This window comes from Melospiza melodia, chromosome 22 (genome assembly GCF_035770615.1).
Source record: "Melospiza melodia melodia isolate bMelMel2 chromosome 22, bMelMel2.pri, whole genome shotgun sequence".
Taxonomy (NCBI): Eukaryota; Metazoa; Chordata; class Aves; order Passeriformes; family Passerellidae; genus Melospiza; species Melospiza melodia.
Window position 1 is genome coordinate 13,002,501 of NC_086215.1, and position 16,281 is coordinate 13,018,781.

At 53.2% G+C, this 16,281-nt stretch overlaps 1 protein-coding gene across 5 annotated transcripts in view; it reads left to right on the plus strand.

The window, feature by feature from the left end:
- Positions 1-2,045, plus strand: part of PBX3 (PBX homeobox 3) — a 101,631-nt gene extending 99,586 nt beyond the window's left edge. For all 5 annotated transcript variants that reach the window (XM_063174302.1, XM_063174304.1, XM_063174301.1 and 2 more), the window contains one exon: positions 484-2,045. In XM_063174302.1, the coding sequence (XP_063030372.1) occupies positions 484-576 (93 nt within the window). In that variant the 3' untranslated portion in view covers positions 577-2,045. The remainder of the gene's footprint in view (positions 1-483) is intronic.
- The last annotated feature ends 14,236 nt before the right edge of the window (positions 2,046-16,281 follow it).

A 16,281-nucleotide genomic window follows, 5' to 3' on the forward strand; every position in this document is an offset into this window, starting at 1 on the left:
TCCTGCGCTGCTCGCGCTGAGGCAGGTCTGAGGCGGGCGGGCCGCAGCCGCGGCGCGGAGCGGGCCGGAGCGGGGCCGCCGCCGCTGCGGATAATTGCGAACCCGATCCCCCTGCCCTCACCCGGAGCTGGGGGGCGTGTGCGGGGAACCGGGGGGGCAGCTCTGCCCTGGGGAGAGGCCGTGCCGAACTTGGGGAAGTGAAGGGACACGCGGGGGTTAAACACGGATCGCCCCAGGCTTGTCTTCTCAGGGGAAAAGGCTGAAGCGCCGGTGAAGGGATGCTGCTCATTAAAACAGGGATGATCTCTGCAGAAATCCCACAGTCCTGGCTGCAGGCAGCATCTGGCTGAAGGGCTCCTGCTTTCCCTGCCCGTGCACAGCCCCGCGGAGTGCGGGACAATCCCTTCCCGAGCAGCCCCGCCACCGGCCGCGGTGTAATTAATATGCGCAATGGTATCAATTGACTTGTTTTTGCCTTTGCAGGCTAATGGAGGCTGGCAGGACGCAACCACTCCATCTTCTGTGACTTCCCCTACAGAAGGGCCGGGAAGTGTGCACTCGGATACCTCTAACTAATCTCCTAGCAACACTTTTTCCCTGAGCTGAGATGCCTTGATTAGCGCATTCAGAGTTGCAGGAGAAAAAGGAAAGAGTTTTTTGTAGCCAACCACCTACAGCTTTACTGTAAAACCTTGTCTTATTAGAAAACTTGGTAAATCTGTTTTTTAAAGGTATCATAATCATTTGTATTTATACTTAAAACACACAATCTTAAAAAGCACTTTATCCAATTAGGCCAAGATTTAGCATTGTTTATAGCCCTGTAACTATTTTATCATAATTTATTATCAGCAGTTTTAATGATGTTGGTCTAACAGTTGCCAATTACTTGGCCTTAAGGGTAAAAGTACAGGACAAGCTTAACCTCAGTAGCAAGAGCAGACACAAAGAACCGCCTCACCCAAATTTAATTGTGTGCATTTTTCCATGGAAAGTTGACAGGAATCACAGACTTTGATTGTGTTTCATCTTTTCATATCTCTCACAGAGCTGGAATAAAAAGAGCTGTTCAGTTATTTCGGTTAACAATGGTCGTGTTTAAGAATCCTTATTCGTCACATTTTTGTTGAGATCTATTGTCTTACAAATTAGATTGGAAACCAGGAGCATCTTTTCTTGCTAAAGCCCCCCCGGAGCCCGAGCCTCCCCTCGGAATCCCGACACGGACACAGGTTGCTCTTGGGAGATGCCGACTCTTGCTGCTGGTCTCTGTGCACGCCACCAGCCGGGGTTTTACAGTACGAGCTGGGTGCTACCCGCGCCTGCCAGGGGCTGGTGCCTCTGCTTGGCAGCAAACCACAAACAAAGGAAAAGGAAAGGAAAGAGCACCGTGATATGGAGTGTTGTACATAGTGTAGCAAAAGAGTATTTATACATCTCACCAATCAAACACAGCTTTATTACCTCATGCGAACTCATACAAACCAATAGACTTTCAACATGTTCTGTAGCTTAGAGTGCTCACTTACTACCTCTGAACGATACTCACGCTGTAGTTTGTCTCTTTCTTATCTTTTTGCATCTTGTAATTAACTCTTTGTTTCCCCACGAAATGTAATGTACATTGTAATCTCCTACAAATCAGGGTTGCCTTGGCAACTGCTAAAGAAGCGGAAGTGGAAACATGGGGTCTTAGGTTGGACACAAAACAGTGCAACTGTTGTAAATACTGAGAAGCATTTTGAATGTTCTTCATCTTGTTACTAATACACGCAGAAACCAACAACTAATTGTAATGCATACAGACTTCAGTATTCAGTACTGTACATCCCCCTGGATTGCAGGGGCCCTTTCTCTCTCTCTTTTGTATTGTATGCGATTCTGAAACTGATTGAGTCATGAAAATAATTTGTGGCAGTGATTCTAATGTATTAAACCGTTTCGTGTTACTTTCTAACTGGATTACACCCTGGATTGAAAAGTCTTCCTCGTGGTAGTTATATGTAGTTTCAAACATGAATAAACTTTTTGCTTTCATGATCAAACGTTGACGTAATTTCTTCCTGCTCAGTTCAAGTCAGCCTGAGGAGATGCGTCGGTCTCCAGAGGAGCAAGCTGGCACGGAGCAGGAGCTGAGCATCCCTTTATAAACACCAGCAGGTCCTTGTGCCCTCTTGCCAGGAGAGAATTGGAAATCCTGGGAGAGGCACATCCTGGGCAAAGGCTTCCACCTGCCAGCGCCTGCCTCTGCCGCTGCCCTGCTCTGCCTGGGAGCCACAAATCAAGCGGAGGTAAAGGAAGGGGTCAGGCCTTTAGATGAGTTTAAAAGCCATCATCATATTCACTCTTAATTACCATTTTTATTTAACATTAACTTTGGAGCTATAGCCTCAGCTAGCAAGTCTAATGCGATTATAAAAATATTTTTCTTTATTAAAAAAACTTTTTTGGAAGGACGTATATATATATAAATGCTAATTTTAAGTCTTTTTAATAAAGTAAAGGTCAATAACAGGTAATAGCCTATTTACCATATCTCAAGGAAATTGACTCACAGGAAATCAAATTAACGTTAATCACTTGCAGCAAATGGTCTTTGATAAATATAACTACTCACCACTCGGGTTAGTGCAGCTAGGCAGGAGGAGGCCAAGCGCTCACCAGCACCAGCCCTGCCCGGCTGGAGCGCGGCTGGGTGAGGAGCTGCTGGGCCATCACCTGCCTTCCTTCCTTCCCCTGGGCCGTTCAAGCCTTCAGCGCTCCTTTGGGGGCTGAACAACTGTTTGCAGATTCAGTGGGTCGGCTTTTCTCAACAATTCTTGTATCAGGGTGTTTTGTAAAATACCTTTGAATACCTTTGCTCTGCCACTCTCCCCCGGGCCGTGGTGACACTGCACCCACGCTGTCACCCAGCAGTGACTGCTGCTGCTCTGTTCGCAGAGCAGGTTTGGAATTGAACAGTGCCGCTTCTTCCACAGGTGGTGCATTTAAATAAACAAGTAAAGAGCCAGACGTGCATTGCAAAGCCTTTGTTATCGGTTAAGGGAGCTGGGGCAGGTGGGGACTGTGGACTGCCGAAGACTTCTGCATGCTGAGGACAAAGCACCCAACAATTTGCATTTGCTAATGGAGCTCCCCGAGTCCGCACGCTCAGTGTTCGTGCTACAGCTCAGTGGAAATGGTATTTTATATTTTAAATGTAAAGTGTGTCAGCGGAGGCGTAGTAGGCAGCGTAATGAACACTCAGACGTCCCTCATCTTGATCACATCTCTGCTGGCCACAGGCAAGGACCTGTCACACACTGAGGAGGTTCATAGGAAGGCCATCAACAACCTTTGGGCCGCCCTTGCGTGCCCCACGCCCGCTGGGCATCATTAGCTGCTGCTTTGCAGCATTAAGGCTTTGGGTCCCTTTGAATTACAAGTGCAATTTGGCTTTTCCTTACGTTGGAGAGCAGCCACGTGGTTCCATGGCAAATAATAAACATCTTATCCTTGAGGCCTGATCACGCATCAGGGAGGTTTACTGCCAGCACCAGTACTAGGATCCAGCTGCTGATGGTGTATTGTGTTTCACCCAGCAGCTACGCTCTGAAGGAGCCTCGCAGGAACCGTGGCTCTCACCAGGGGAGGAGACCCTCAGCCCTCCCACCCCGCCAGCCCAGCAGCACCATCCTGACTCCCTGCGCCCACGTTTGAGCCTTGGGCACACGAGAACCCTGCAGCAGGAGCCCACCAGCCATGGGAGGTGCCAGCCCTGGACCCTGTGTGGAGCACAGCAGGACCAAAAGGAGGATCTGCAGCAGGTGCCAGGAATCGCCATCCCCTGTGCTCAGCGCTGACCTGACTAAGGCATCCGTCACTGGGACAGGCACCAGGGGCTCTGGAGGAGAGACCCACCTGCTCCCTGGGCAGGGCTCCACAGCCCCAGCCCCGTCTGACCTGCTGTGCCGCGGGGACCGTGCGGACCGTGGGCACCGCGGCACAGCCGCTGCTCCAGGGTGTCCTGCAGGAGGAGGGAGCCTTGAGAAGCTGGGGAGACACAGTGCCTCTGGTTTGTGACCTGCCGAGCCGTGGGAGCAGCCCCACAGCCTCAGAGCCCCGAGAGCAGCAAACCTTCCTCTGACAGCTGATGGTGGAGAGGTGGCAAGCTCCCGCTGTGCCCGGCTGTGCCCGCCGTGCCCGGCTGTGCCCTGTGTGTCTGGCCTTGCAGGGATCCTGAGCTCGGGAGGGGAAGAGCCGGGGGAACCTTGGGGCATGGCAGGATCTGTGCCCCACGGGGCTGGGTCAGTGGGGACAGCTCTGCTGGCTTGGCCCTGCGTGTGTGAGGCTGGGTGGCACCATGTGATCCCGCAGCAGTGTCCTGACCACACGTGAGCTGAGGTGCAATGCCACTGCCAGCGTCTGTGCCATGCATTTCCAATGTGATAAAAGTAACTGTGAGTAACTGAAGATGTTTCCAGTTTGTGTTAATAAAATACATCTTTTTTAAAGAGTGGAATTCTTCAAAGATTGGCAAATTTTATTTTATTTCATTAGCTTTAATGTCACTGCCATATGGACTGTGAAGAAAAGTGAACCATTAGATCAGAGGGACTGAGTTATCAGTGTGACACAGAAAGCTCTGATACAATTGTTAAGGATAAGCCCTGGAGTGATTTATTGCCTGCATTGTATTAGTCACAGAGGAGTTATGATATGCTCCCCATTCCTGTATCATATTAGGATTTTATTAGTCTAATATGACATGGTAATATAATATGATTAGAATTCCCATCCAGTGATCCTTTCCTTGGTTGCAGGGGCTGGAGAAGGTTTAGTGTGCATCAGATGCTGGGCCATCATGCCCAGGGAGGATGGGCATACCTGGCATGGCACAGTAGCTGAACCAATCTCCAGTCCTTCCCAGGTGGGACATGGGGCCCCTCACCTTCTGTGGGCACCCCAGGGCACCTGTCTGACACTGAATTCCATTCCCCTGAATTACAGAGCCACTGGCTCCTTCCTGCAGCTGGGACGGTGGAAGGACGGAGCTGGCACTACCATCCTTGCTGAGCCGAGCCACAGGTCTGGGCTGTACCTGGGAAAGCGTCCCTGCCCTGGAGCACCTGCCCGGCAGCGCCAGTGCTCCTGCAGTGCCAGGGCTCCGGCAGTGCCAGTGCTCCTGCAGTGCCAGTGCAGTGCCAGGGCTCCTGCAGTGCCAGGGCTCCTGCAGTGCCAGGGCTCCTGCAGCGCCAGTGCAGTGCCAGTGCAGTGCCAGTGCTCCTGCAGTGCCAGGGCTCCTGCAGTGCCAGGGCTCCTGCAGTGCCAGGGCAGCACCAGTGCTCCTGCAGTGCCAGGGCTCCTGCAGCACCAGTGTTCCTGCAGTGCCAGTACTCCGGCAGTGCCAGTGCTCCTGTGATGCCAGTGCAGTGCCAGTGCTCCTGCAGTGCCAGTGCTCCTGCAGTGCCAGGGCTCCTGCAGTGCCAGGGCTCCTGCAGTGCCAGTGCAGCACCAGTGCTCCTGCAGCGCCAGTGCTCCGGCAGTGCCAGTGCTCCAGCAGCGCCAGCAGAGCCCGGGGCTCAGCACGGAGCGCTCTGCGCGGCTCTGGGCCGAGGAGAGCCCGGCAGGGCCCGGAGCAGGGCCTGCCCCCGGCTCCCTCAGCCCCGGCCGCGGCGGCTGCCCCGGGGCCTGGCGGCTGTGCCCGCTGCTCCCACACCTGTCCTGTCCTTCCCCTGCCCTCTGGGAGCCCAGCGTACCCAACAAATCCTGAAGACAAGCTTCTCTTCAAAGTTCCGCCGCGGCCGGGCCCGCTGCGGCGGGAGCGCTCGAGCAGACGCTGTTTGTAGCCCCGTTCTGGCCTCCGGCAGCAGCAGCAGCAGAAGCTCGAGCGTGTCAGAGCGCTACTAGGTGCTAAATCCCAAAATCTATATCAAAGCCTATTTGATCATCTTCCTGTCATTGATATAATAAAAAGGATTAATTTATTGGAGACTGCCAAAACCCTCATGTGGCAACGAATTTAAGGATCGTGTTTACACAGGCTAATTAAACTCAATTACTTTCATTCCTCTCCGCGGTGCCAGGGCGGGTGCTGGGGGGTGCCCAGTGCTCCCGGGCTGGGTGGGGACCCAGGGCTGTCCCCGATGGGCGCATCTCCGGGCCAGGGACCCCGGGGGAAGGGACCTTCCTCCTCCTCCTCCTCCTCCTCCTCCTCCTCCTCCTCCTCCTCCTGCTCCTGCCCCTGCTCGCCCCGCAGTCCGGCCCGCCGGGCTCGCTGGGGATGCCCCTCGGAGCGGGCAGTGTGGCACACGGCCGCCCCTGGCTGCGGGGGAGCCCGGGGGAGGCTCTGGGAGAGCAGCGGGGCCGTTGCCCATGCTGCGAGATCACCTATTAACGCCTGCCATTCGTATGGTAAAAGGTTGCATTTTTTTGTGGTAAAATTCAGCATAAAGAGCACGCGTCATTAAGTATGGAAATCCAGAATTTTATTAGCAATCTGCTAGATCTGAACTGACGCCAATTAAACAAAAAAGATATCATTTATAAAGAGGCAGAGTTCAAGTTGTATTAAATATGAAATGCAATTTTCTGCTGGTTGTGATTTATTACCATTGGTACATTGTTCAAAGAAGCATGTTATATTTCAATAGAGAAATATTGTTTATTCATTAATATTTTAAAACTTGCTTATTGCTGTGTATGACTCTCCTGCAGAATGAAACTTATGATTTAAAACATGAATTAATAAACACATTTGAAAGTGTTAGACAATATCATAACTGCTCATTTTTCATTTTACTGAGAGCATATTAAACTTTTATAATTCTGTACTATTCTTTTCCAAATAAAGGTATGGGCTCTAAATTGCTAATTTCAGGTACAGATGAGAGAAAGCAATAACAGATGTTGGGAATCAGTCAGTATGTCCTGCTAATACGGCTCAATACTTTTGTTCTCGCATTATTCACAAATCTCCCGTTCAGCACCACGGCCCCCTCAGGGAGTCTGGGGTGCCCCGAGTGCTCTCCCGGTGGGACAGGAGGGTTGCAGGGACGCCAGCCTGAGAGAGCAGTGCAGTTCCAGGTGTGCAGGGCCAGGGAGGATGGGGAGGGTTCCAGGTACGCTGGAGCCGCGGGGCTGCGTCGGGCTCTGAGCGCCAGGAAACGTTTGATAGAGGCTGACATCCTAAATGAGGCCGAAAATATTTTATACAAAATGTGATAAAGCAGTAATGATCCCAGAGGCCTCGGGTTATCTTGGTGATTACCTGCACCCACCACTTGAATCAGCAGCATTAAGGGGTCCAGACCCGATACGCAGATCCCTCGGAACTCATTAGTCCTGAGTACTTGATATAGACTCACCTCTCAGCTGCTTGATTCAAACGAACCTTTTTTGTATCTTAAAATCTCTGCTGCCACAGCCTTGCTGTATTACCATAACAATAACCAGTATTTCAATTTTAAGAACTCATTTTTCCTCAAATAGAAAGTGCCAATCAATTTAAGGAGCAGGAGAGGCACGCTGGAGCCCAGGCAGGGCACGTGTGCCGGGGCCTCGCCCTCGTGTTCCAGCCCATGCTGGGTGGGAAGCACCTTCCTGCTCTGCCCTTTCCCTCCTCAGCCTCTGCTCCTGGCTCTGCAACTCGTGCTGGATGCAGGGGATTCACCTCTGGACCTTGGCTCTTGGGGGGAAGGAATGGAAGGGGACAGGGAGCCGACCTTGGGAAAGCTTCCCCAGCCTGGCGGGGGCTTCGCTGCCCCCTCTGGCTCCAGTCGGGGGTCCAGGGTTATGGGGAGGGCTCTGGGACACGCCAGAGCAGGGGCTGGGGGTCTGGGGCTATGGGGGGGCTCCAAGACACCCCAGAGCAGGGGCTGGGGCTATGTGGAGGGCTCTGGGACACCTCAGAGCAGGGGATGGGCCAGGCAGCGCCAGTGTCTGTCCCTTGTCTGATCCATGGTGGGGCTCGTGCCAGGCTGGCCCTCACACCTGACAGCTAATGGCAATTAACTATTCACCTCTTCATTGGGCCAAGCAAATTCGCAGAACTTATTACTCCAAGCCACTCAATTAATTAAAGTTCAGTGCTTAATCAAGTTCCAGTGGTCATAAACAGGGCACAGGGATTTCTCTCTCCTGAGCACCATGCTCAGGGCTTACACAAAGTGCAGTGTCTGGCACTCCCTGTGGGATTCCTCATCAAATCAGCCCCTGCTGGTGCCAGGGCAGCCTCCTGGGAGCTGGTTCCTCTCGGTGGGCTCTGTGCTGGGCTCCAGGCTGAGGCCTGGCCCTGCCACGTCTAGGGCAGCCTTGGGAGGGGTGGAGGTGCTTCTGGACACTGGGGGTGCAGGGCTGAAGTGTCTGTGCCCCCCCGAGAGACCCCAGCGACCCCAGGGCCTCCCTGGAGGGGCCACAGAGGGGCCTTCATTGGAAACCCATCTTCCCCCACCTTGGCTGGACAAAGAGCCACACCAGAACCTGCTTTGGGCACAAGGTCTGTGGGCAGGAAGGCTGGGAATGTCTGTGGGCACGAAGGCTGGGCACCACAGGAGCTGAGCTGGTGGGCCCCGGGACAGACCCAGCATGGAACTGCAGGCACCCAGCAGAACAAAGCCTTTCAATGGCACTGCCCATGTGCTTCTGAGACTCTCCAGCCCATCCATAACCTGGAAGGAGATGCTGTCCAGCCACATGGGCAGCAGATTCAATTAGGTTTCTCTCTCCCAGAACGTGGCACGAGAAGCAATCTCTCTTTTTTGAAGAATGTAATAACAGAGTGCAATGGAAATGCATCGAAGAGACTCCAAGAACAGGATCCCTGCCTTAAATCTTGAAAGCAGTCAAGAAAAATATGTTGTTTACCTGAATTTGTTTTTCATAAGGTCTCCCAGAGGATTAATAAACTAACCTTTCGTCTGTGAACACCTGGTCCTACACGCCATCAATAACCCGCTGCACCCTCGGCACCAACGTGCACTGAGGGGCAGAGGGAGATGCAGGAGCCTCCACAGGAGTCCCCAAAACGCCCGTGACAGAGGGGACACCCCAGGCTCTGCCTGTCCCCGGGCCCTCTGGCTGCACACACGGAGCTGGGCCATGTCCCAGAGGCGGCCCTCAGTGTCAGGCTGGGCTGCCCAGCCGGAGCAGGGCTGTCCTGCAGGACCCGTGCCATGGTGGGGTGCCCTGGGGGCCCTGGCTCTGCGCTCTGGGCTCTGGGGGTGGGCAGGGAGCAGGTGCCCTGCCAGCAGCACCCTCCCCGAGCGGGGCTCGAGCCCAGCATCCCTTAATTGATTGATCGGCTCCGACTGTCAGCGCTTACACAGATAATTCAATTTATAAAATCCTATTAAGTAGTGAAAGATTTTTTGATTGTTGAATTGTTTCCTATGTTATGCAAGCCATTTTGGTTCCTCTCACTTGGAAATCCGCTTCCCATTTGCGAGAGCTGGCAGTGGAGCCATTCCCCTCTGCTGGCTGGTGCTCAGGGGCTCCGAGGGTGAACGAGCACGGGGCAGAGGCAGCTGGAGTGAAGGAGATGACCCAAGCTCGTGGCCTGACAGTGTCCCACAACATCCCAGTGTCCTGTGGTGTCCATGTGTCCCATCACACCCCAGTGTCCCATCACACCCCAGTGTCCCATCATATCCCAGTGTCCTGTGGTGTCCATGTGTCCCATCGCACCCCAGTGTCCTGTGGTGTCCATGTGTCCCATCACACTCCAGTGTCCCATCACATCCCAGTGTCCCATCACACCCCAGTGTCCCATCACACCCCAGTGTCCCATCACACCCCAATGTCCCATCACACCCCAGTGTCCCATCGCACCCCAGTGTCCTGTGGTGTCCATGTGTCCCATCACACTCCAGTGTCCCATCACATCCCAGTGTCCCATCACACCCCAGTGTCCCATCACATCCCAGAGTCCCATCACACCCCAGTGTCCCATCACACCCCAATGTCCCATCACACCCCAGTGTCCCATCGCACCCCAGTGTCCCATCGCACCCCAGAGTCCCGCAGTGCCCTGCTCTGTGGGATCCTCCCTGTCCCTCTCCTGCAGCTCTCACCCAGGGCCCAGGCAGGGCTCTGGCAGCAGCCTCCCCTGGCAGCCCCAACCACCCTCTGTCCCCGTGTCCCCGTGCCAGAGCAGCACCAGGGCCCGGGGGCTGCTTTGGGGGTGCCACCCCTGTGCCCCCCACCCTGGTGCCCCAAACGCAGAGCGGGCACAGGCAGGGGCATCTGGGGCTGCCACGTGGCAGCTGAAGTTTGGTTCCCGTTTCCAGCTCTTTGTTTCCATCCCCCACCCCCACCCTGATGCAAACTCCCCTCTCCGGTTTGTTTCCATAGAAATCCTCAGCTGTAAATCCTTAAGTAACTTTTTTTTTTATTTATAGTGTGCTATTAACGTCCTTTCAAGCCGAGGACTCCAGGAAATGAAATAATAGAAAAGGCACCACTTTGAAATGCATCCAGGCATTTATTGTTAGTAAGTGAAAAAGTAACATGAGCATTTAAAGAAAATATTGGCAGATAAATTGGGTTTTAAAGAAAATATAATTGGATATAATTTCTGCTTCATTCAGTTAAATATTTATTGTTTTATTGACTTATTTTCTTTTATTTATAATAAGAACCTTAAGCTGAAATTTAATTTTCTTGATATAAATATACGTTTTCATAGAAAATTTGGCATTTAAAAATGTTATCTCAGACATTAATGGCTTTGATAAAAGCATGCGGCTTGTGCAAGGGTTTGGTTTAGATATTTCCAACCTCAGTAAATACGAAGTAGTCTCTATAATCATCATTATCATGACAATTACTATTATTCTAATTAATGGGTAAGCCTAATGGCAATGCATCCACATGGAAAATCAGTGCTTGCTGCATATTTGAGTTCTTCCCACCGTTTTTGCTGAGATCTGCAGAATTTGAGCTCCTCGGAGGAGCCCTGGCCTGGGCAGGGGCAGCTGAGCTCCCGCCCCGTTGGGGTGAGGACGGAGCCTTCTCCCTGCTGGGGTGGGAGCAGAGAGCTGGTTTTAGCAGCAGACAGACAGACAGACAGACACACGGACAGGCAGACAGATGGACAGATGCACACACGGACAGACAGACGGACAGACGGAACCGGCAGCACCGTTGGAGGCAGACGCTTTCCACTGAAGGGGTCAGCCACCAGGACACGTCACCAGGAGGCCGCAGTGCCACTGCTGCCAGCGGGACTCGTTCCCGGGCTGTCACCTGCCTGCCCTCCCTGCCCACCTGGCCCAGGTGAGCTCCAGGCAGCCACAGTTCCAGGGCAGGTGAGCTCAGGCAGTCACAGTTCCAGGGCAGGTGAGCTCCAGGGCAGGTGAGCTCCAGGGCAGTCACAGTTCCAGGGCAGCTGATCTCAGGCAGTCACAGTTCCAGGGCAGGTGAGCTCAGGCAGGTGGAGGGCAGGAGTGCCTGTGCCACATGCCCGGCCCAGGGCAGGGCTGTTTCCATGGCAGCAGGTTTTCCAGAACATTCTCCATCCCCCTGATGGGCTCCCCTGGCACAGGGGCGCCGGTGCCACTGGAGCTGCCACCCTGGCACCGCCTGTTCCCGGGATGGGCTCTCCAGTGGCAGGAGGATTTGCTGGTTCTCGGGGTGTTTGGGACCCTCCTGCATGGGCTGTGCTTGTCCTGGGGCTCCCAAAAGTGGAAGGCAGAGCTGGAGCCCCCTCCCCTGCCCTCCTGACCCCTCTGAAGGGACAGCCAGGCCCCGTGCAGTGGGGGGACCTTCCCCAGGTGTCCCAGAGGAGCACTTGGTCTCAAGGACAGAGAACAGCCCAGCTTGTCACAGGGACGCAGCTAAACCACCTGCAGATGGGAATGGTGCTTGGATTCAAACCAGTGCTAAGAGGTGAAAGGCTCTGGGTTCATTACCAGCCCCTGGAGTCACCCTGTCCCCCTGAAATATGTCATGCACACTTCGAACCTTTCCATTTTTATGGGCAGGTTTAACTGCGACACAGAGCAGCTTATATCAACAGTGAAAAAATGTCCGGCAAGAAAAGGCCTGAAATGGTAAATATTTAACAGGTCCTCTCTGTCCTCTCCTTCTATGTATTAAAATAATTAGTTTAACAAAGAGGGCTCTGTTCCCCTGTGTCTGAGCACGACGTGTCTGGTGCAGCAGTGCAGCTGTAATTCAGTCTCGGTTCTGCTGGCATTTACACTCGCTGCTCCACGCCGCTCGCCCGTTCACGGTGTCAGCAGAACATCTTGATTGAATTACAGCTCTGGATTCGGTTAGGAGCCAGGGGTTGTTCCAGATGTAGTTGAGTTGTAGGTATCTGTCTGTGCTTGTCTGGGGAGATAGACCCTCAGGAACATCAGGAGGCCAGATGTGGGCCGGCACTCCCGGTCCCGGAGCCCTGGCGCGGATGGAACCCGGGCACGGATGGAGCCCAGGCATGGATGGAGCCCTGGTGTGGATAGAGCCCTGGCACGGGCAGAGCTCTGGCACGGACGGAGCCCTGGCACAGCTGCCTTGTGCCCTGCCTCAGCAGCTTGGGGCTCCTGCCCCTGCCCTCACGGTGCCCGGCGCCCACAGCCTCGGGCGCGGGGGTCCCCTCTGGTCCTTCTCATTCCTAGAAATCAGAGCAAATCCCATCCTGCAGCAGCGCTGGCACGTGTTGCCAGAGATGTCCTGAGAAAGAGACGCATCAGTTCAGCTCATCCTGACTTCCACTGGAGCTCCAAACAGGCTCTGGCAAACAGGATGGGAGGGATGGGGCGTCGGGAGGCTCTGGGTGTGCCAGCCCCTGGGGACGTTGCTGACCACGGTGCCCGGGAGGGGACAGGGCTCTCGGTGCCACCCCTGAGGGTGGTGCGTTTGCCCTGTGTCTGGCACTGCCCACTGGAAAATGCTCGGGCTGCCGGACCATCCATGCCCTGGACACGGCACCGCTCGGGCATCGCTGCCCGGGATGGAGGGAGGAGGACGTGCCCAGGGATGTCCCGTGGCCACATCCTGCCTTTGTCCGCAGCCTCGGGCAGCCGCAGCCAGGCCCTTCCCCTAATCTGTCTTGTTAATCAGTGACAGCACTCTGATCAGTCATGGTGAGAGCTGGAATAATTGCCGACTCAAAATAGCACCGATTTCAATCTTTCAGATGATAATCTCTTGGAAATGCTCGCAGTGGGAGAGGGTTCCTGGCAAACCTTTTCCTGGGAATGCCGTGCAGGAGGAGAGGGCAGGCGGGTGAGGCAAGCTGGCATTCCCAGCTGGGCTGGGGGCTCCAAACCACACCCAGAGAGACCCAGACCCCACAGAGGCCCGGGTGAGACCCAACCCCACAGGGACCCGGGTGGGACACACAGCCCTGAGCTGCCCACGGTGCCTCTGGGGAGCACCGTGCCCCAGCAGATGCCATGGGCAACGGGTCTGGGGCTCCCGGCTCCCTCTGTGCCAGCTCTGCCAGCACCCGGCCGTGGGCACTGCCAGCCTGGCCAGCCCTGCCTCCAGAGCGGCCTCCTCTCCCATCCGCAGTGCCAACAGCTCCAGCAGGATCTATATCTTTCCATAGGCAGTTTGTTTCATCACAGTAACATAATAATGTGCTGAGAAGAGCTCATAGTTGTGAATTAATGTTTAAAAGCTCTCACTTTTGGGTTGTTGAAATGAATGTTAATTTGACAAATGGCAGCCATTGGGATCCAGGCGGCATTAACATGGAAATCAGAGTTAACCTCAGCGGGGCAGGCGCAAGGTGAGAGGAGCAGCCGCTGCAGCTCTCACCTGGTGCTCGCACTGTAAATACTGCCAGGGCCCCAGCTATTTATAGAACTAATTTAAAGGCTAGTTCAGGGAAATCTGAATGACATCTCCTTAAGAGAGGCAATCGTGGGGTATCTTGGAATATGTCAGGCAGCTCTCTTGCTTTCTCTCTCAAAAATACTCATATGTCCACTAAATCAATTTGCTTTTCTCTTGTAACTGCATTTGCAGGGCCATTCTTTTCCATTTTCTGTCACTGTCACACGCTAATTCATGTCACTCTGCTGTGCAGGAGGGCCAGTGCCAGCCCCTCTGTGTGTCACCAGCACAGATCCCCTGTCCCTCTGGACTGATCCTGGGCTGGAGGGGCCAGGGGCTCTCACTGGGGCTGGGGGTCACACCCCGGGGTGCTGCTCTGCTCCTCTGGGTCTGGACCTTTGCAGCAGCAAAGTGCTCCTCCATGGCCAGTGCATCTCCAGGTTATCTTCTGTGGGGATCCTAAGGATTTCCATTATTTGGTATTTATTATTTACCTTGTTTTCCTTCAGTTTTCACTTAGGAGAAAGGGTGAGAATTTTCAAATGGACAAAAGAATGCAAAATGCCAAATCTTTATGTCCTGGGAGCAATTAGAGCAGAAAATCCAGGGGAAAAAATTGTGAGCTCAGGGCAGTGACTCTTGCATGAAGAGAGATCTGCCAGCACTCCGTACCTGAGTGGCCCTGTGCAGGTGCATTGGAGCTGCTGGGGAGCTGGCCATGGGCACAGGGCTCCAGCAGCCCCTGGCCCTTCCAGGAGGGACATTTAACGTGGGCCTGACCAAACAAGGAGAGCAGTCTCTGGGTTCCTCAGATGGTGTTTTTAAAAGCGAGGTGGAGAGGAGGCTGCAGACCAGAGGATTCCAACCCAAATCCTGCGGCTTTGGTCTTGCAAATTATTTAATGTTTTGGAATGTCCCTTACATCTCCAGACATAAATATTCAGCCTTGCAGCTGAGAAACTTCTTTCCAAATTGATTTTATCAGGTTCAAGTACAAATTTTCGGTTAAAAACCTTCTTTCCTCGACTCTTAATTGTTCCTGGCCAACAAATGGAAAAGAGGAAAAGGGAGTGAATTACATGACCTGTCTCTTTTTGTTTATTAAGAACTTCTTTCCAGTGTCTGATTCTTACGGAAATATGGTTTCAATTTTCTCTTTGAATTGTGGATCAAGACATGTTGCCAATACATATTTTTCTCTGTCAAAATTTCATTTATTCTTGGGTCTGTAGATATCTTGAGAGCCATGTCTCCTCGCTGGGTTATTACTGCGTGCACCTCTTGTCATGTTAGTTTTCCATTGGAATGCCATTTGTTCTGGAAAGGCACCATAATTTAGGGAGCCACCAGCATTCCTGGGCTCAGGCTGTCGTTCCAGGTGCAGCTGCAGCTCCCGTGCTGCTGGGGCTCTGCTGCAGCTCCCAGGCTCTGCCCCAGCACTCCTCCGGCTCTGGCAATGATGCCCCCCATCACAGTTAGCTCTGATCGTTCCAGAACTTGAAAGGATTAACTTTCACCATCCAAATGAGAAGGAAGAAATGCCCCACAGCCTCTCTCCACCCCCTGAAAAGAGTTTTTTTCTGATGGAACTGGAATGCTGGAAATAATCCAGAGGAATTCAGAAAATGAACCTGTCAGAAGAATATTTTAACAAAGCCCCTTTTTCAGCCGTGGTATCAACAGCTCCAACCCTCCTCTGGCAGAGAGGAAAAGAGGAAAAGGGAGTGAAAGGCAGAGCCAGGAGGGGCTGGAGCTGCAGCACTCTGGGGGTCCTGGGGGCTGCACCCTCTGCTGCTGCCAGAGCACCCAGAGAAGGCTGGAGCAGGGCTGTGACCAGCAAGGGCTGGACTCGATGGTCTCGGAGGTCTCTTCCAACCTTTATGATTCTGTGATTCCATGATTCTGTGATTCCGTGATTCTGTGATTCTCTGATTCTGTGATTCTCTGATTCTCTGATTCTCTGATTCTCTGATTCCGTGATTCTCTCATTCCGTGATTCCGTGATTCTGTGATTCTTAGATTCAGTGATTCAGTGATTCTGTGATTCCATGATTCAGTGATTCTGTGATTCAGTGATTCTGTGATTCCGTGATTCTGTGATTCTGTGATTCCGTGATTCAGTGATTCTGTGATTCAGTGATTCTGTGATTCCGTGATTCTGTGATTCTGTGATTCTGTGATTCTGTGATTCTCTGTGGAAGCGTGGGGACACAGCTGGCTTCCCCTGGAGCCACGTCCCAGGCAGGTGAGCTGTTCTGGGTGGGTGCAAGAGCCTCCACTGTGCTGCTCCCTCCAGCATTTCCTCACCTCTGCCTGGCCAGCCCTGTGCCACAGATCAAAGGGGATCATCCTGAAGGAGGCTTTAATCAAAAGTTGGAAGTTGCAGGCAGCATGTCACAGTTCCTCATCAGGTTGCCATTATAATGCTCTGTAATTGGGAAGACATTAATATTGACAGTGTTGTGAAGAATGTCCTGCTTCTCCCTGCATGTGTGGATTTTGATAGAGTTGAATAAT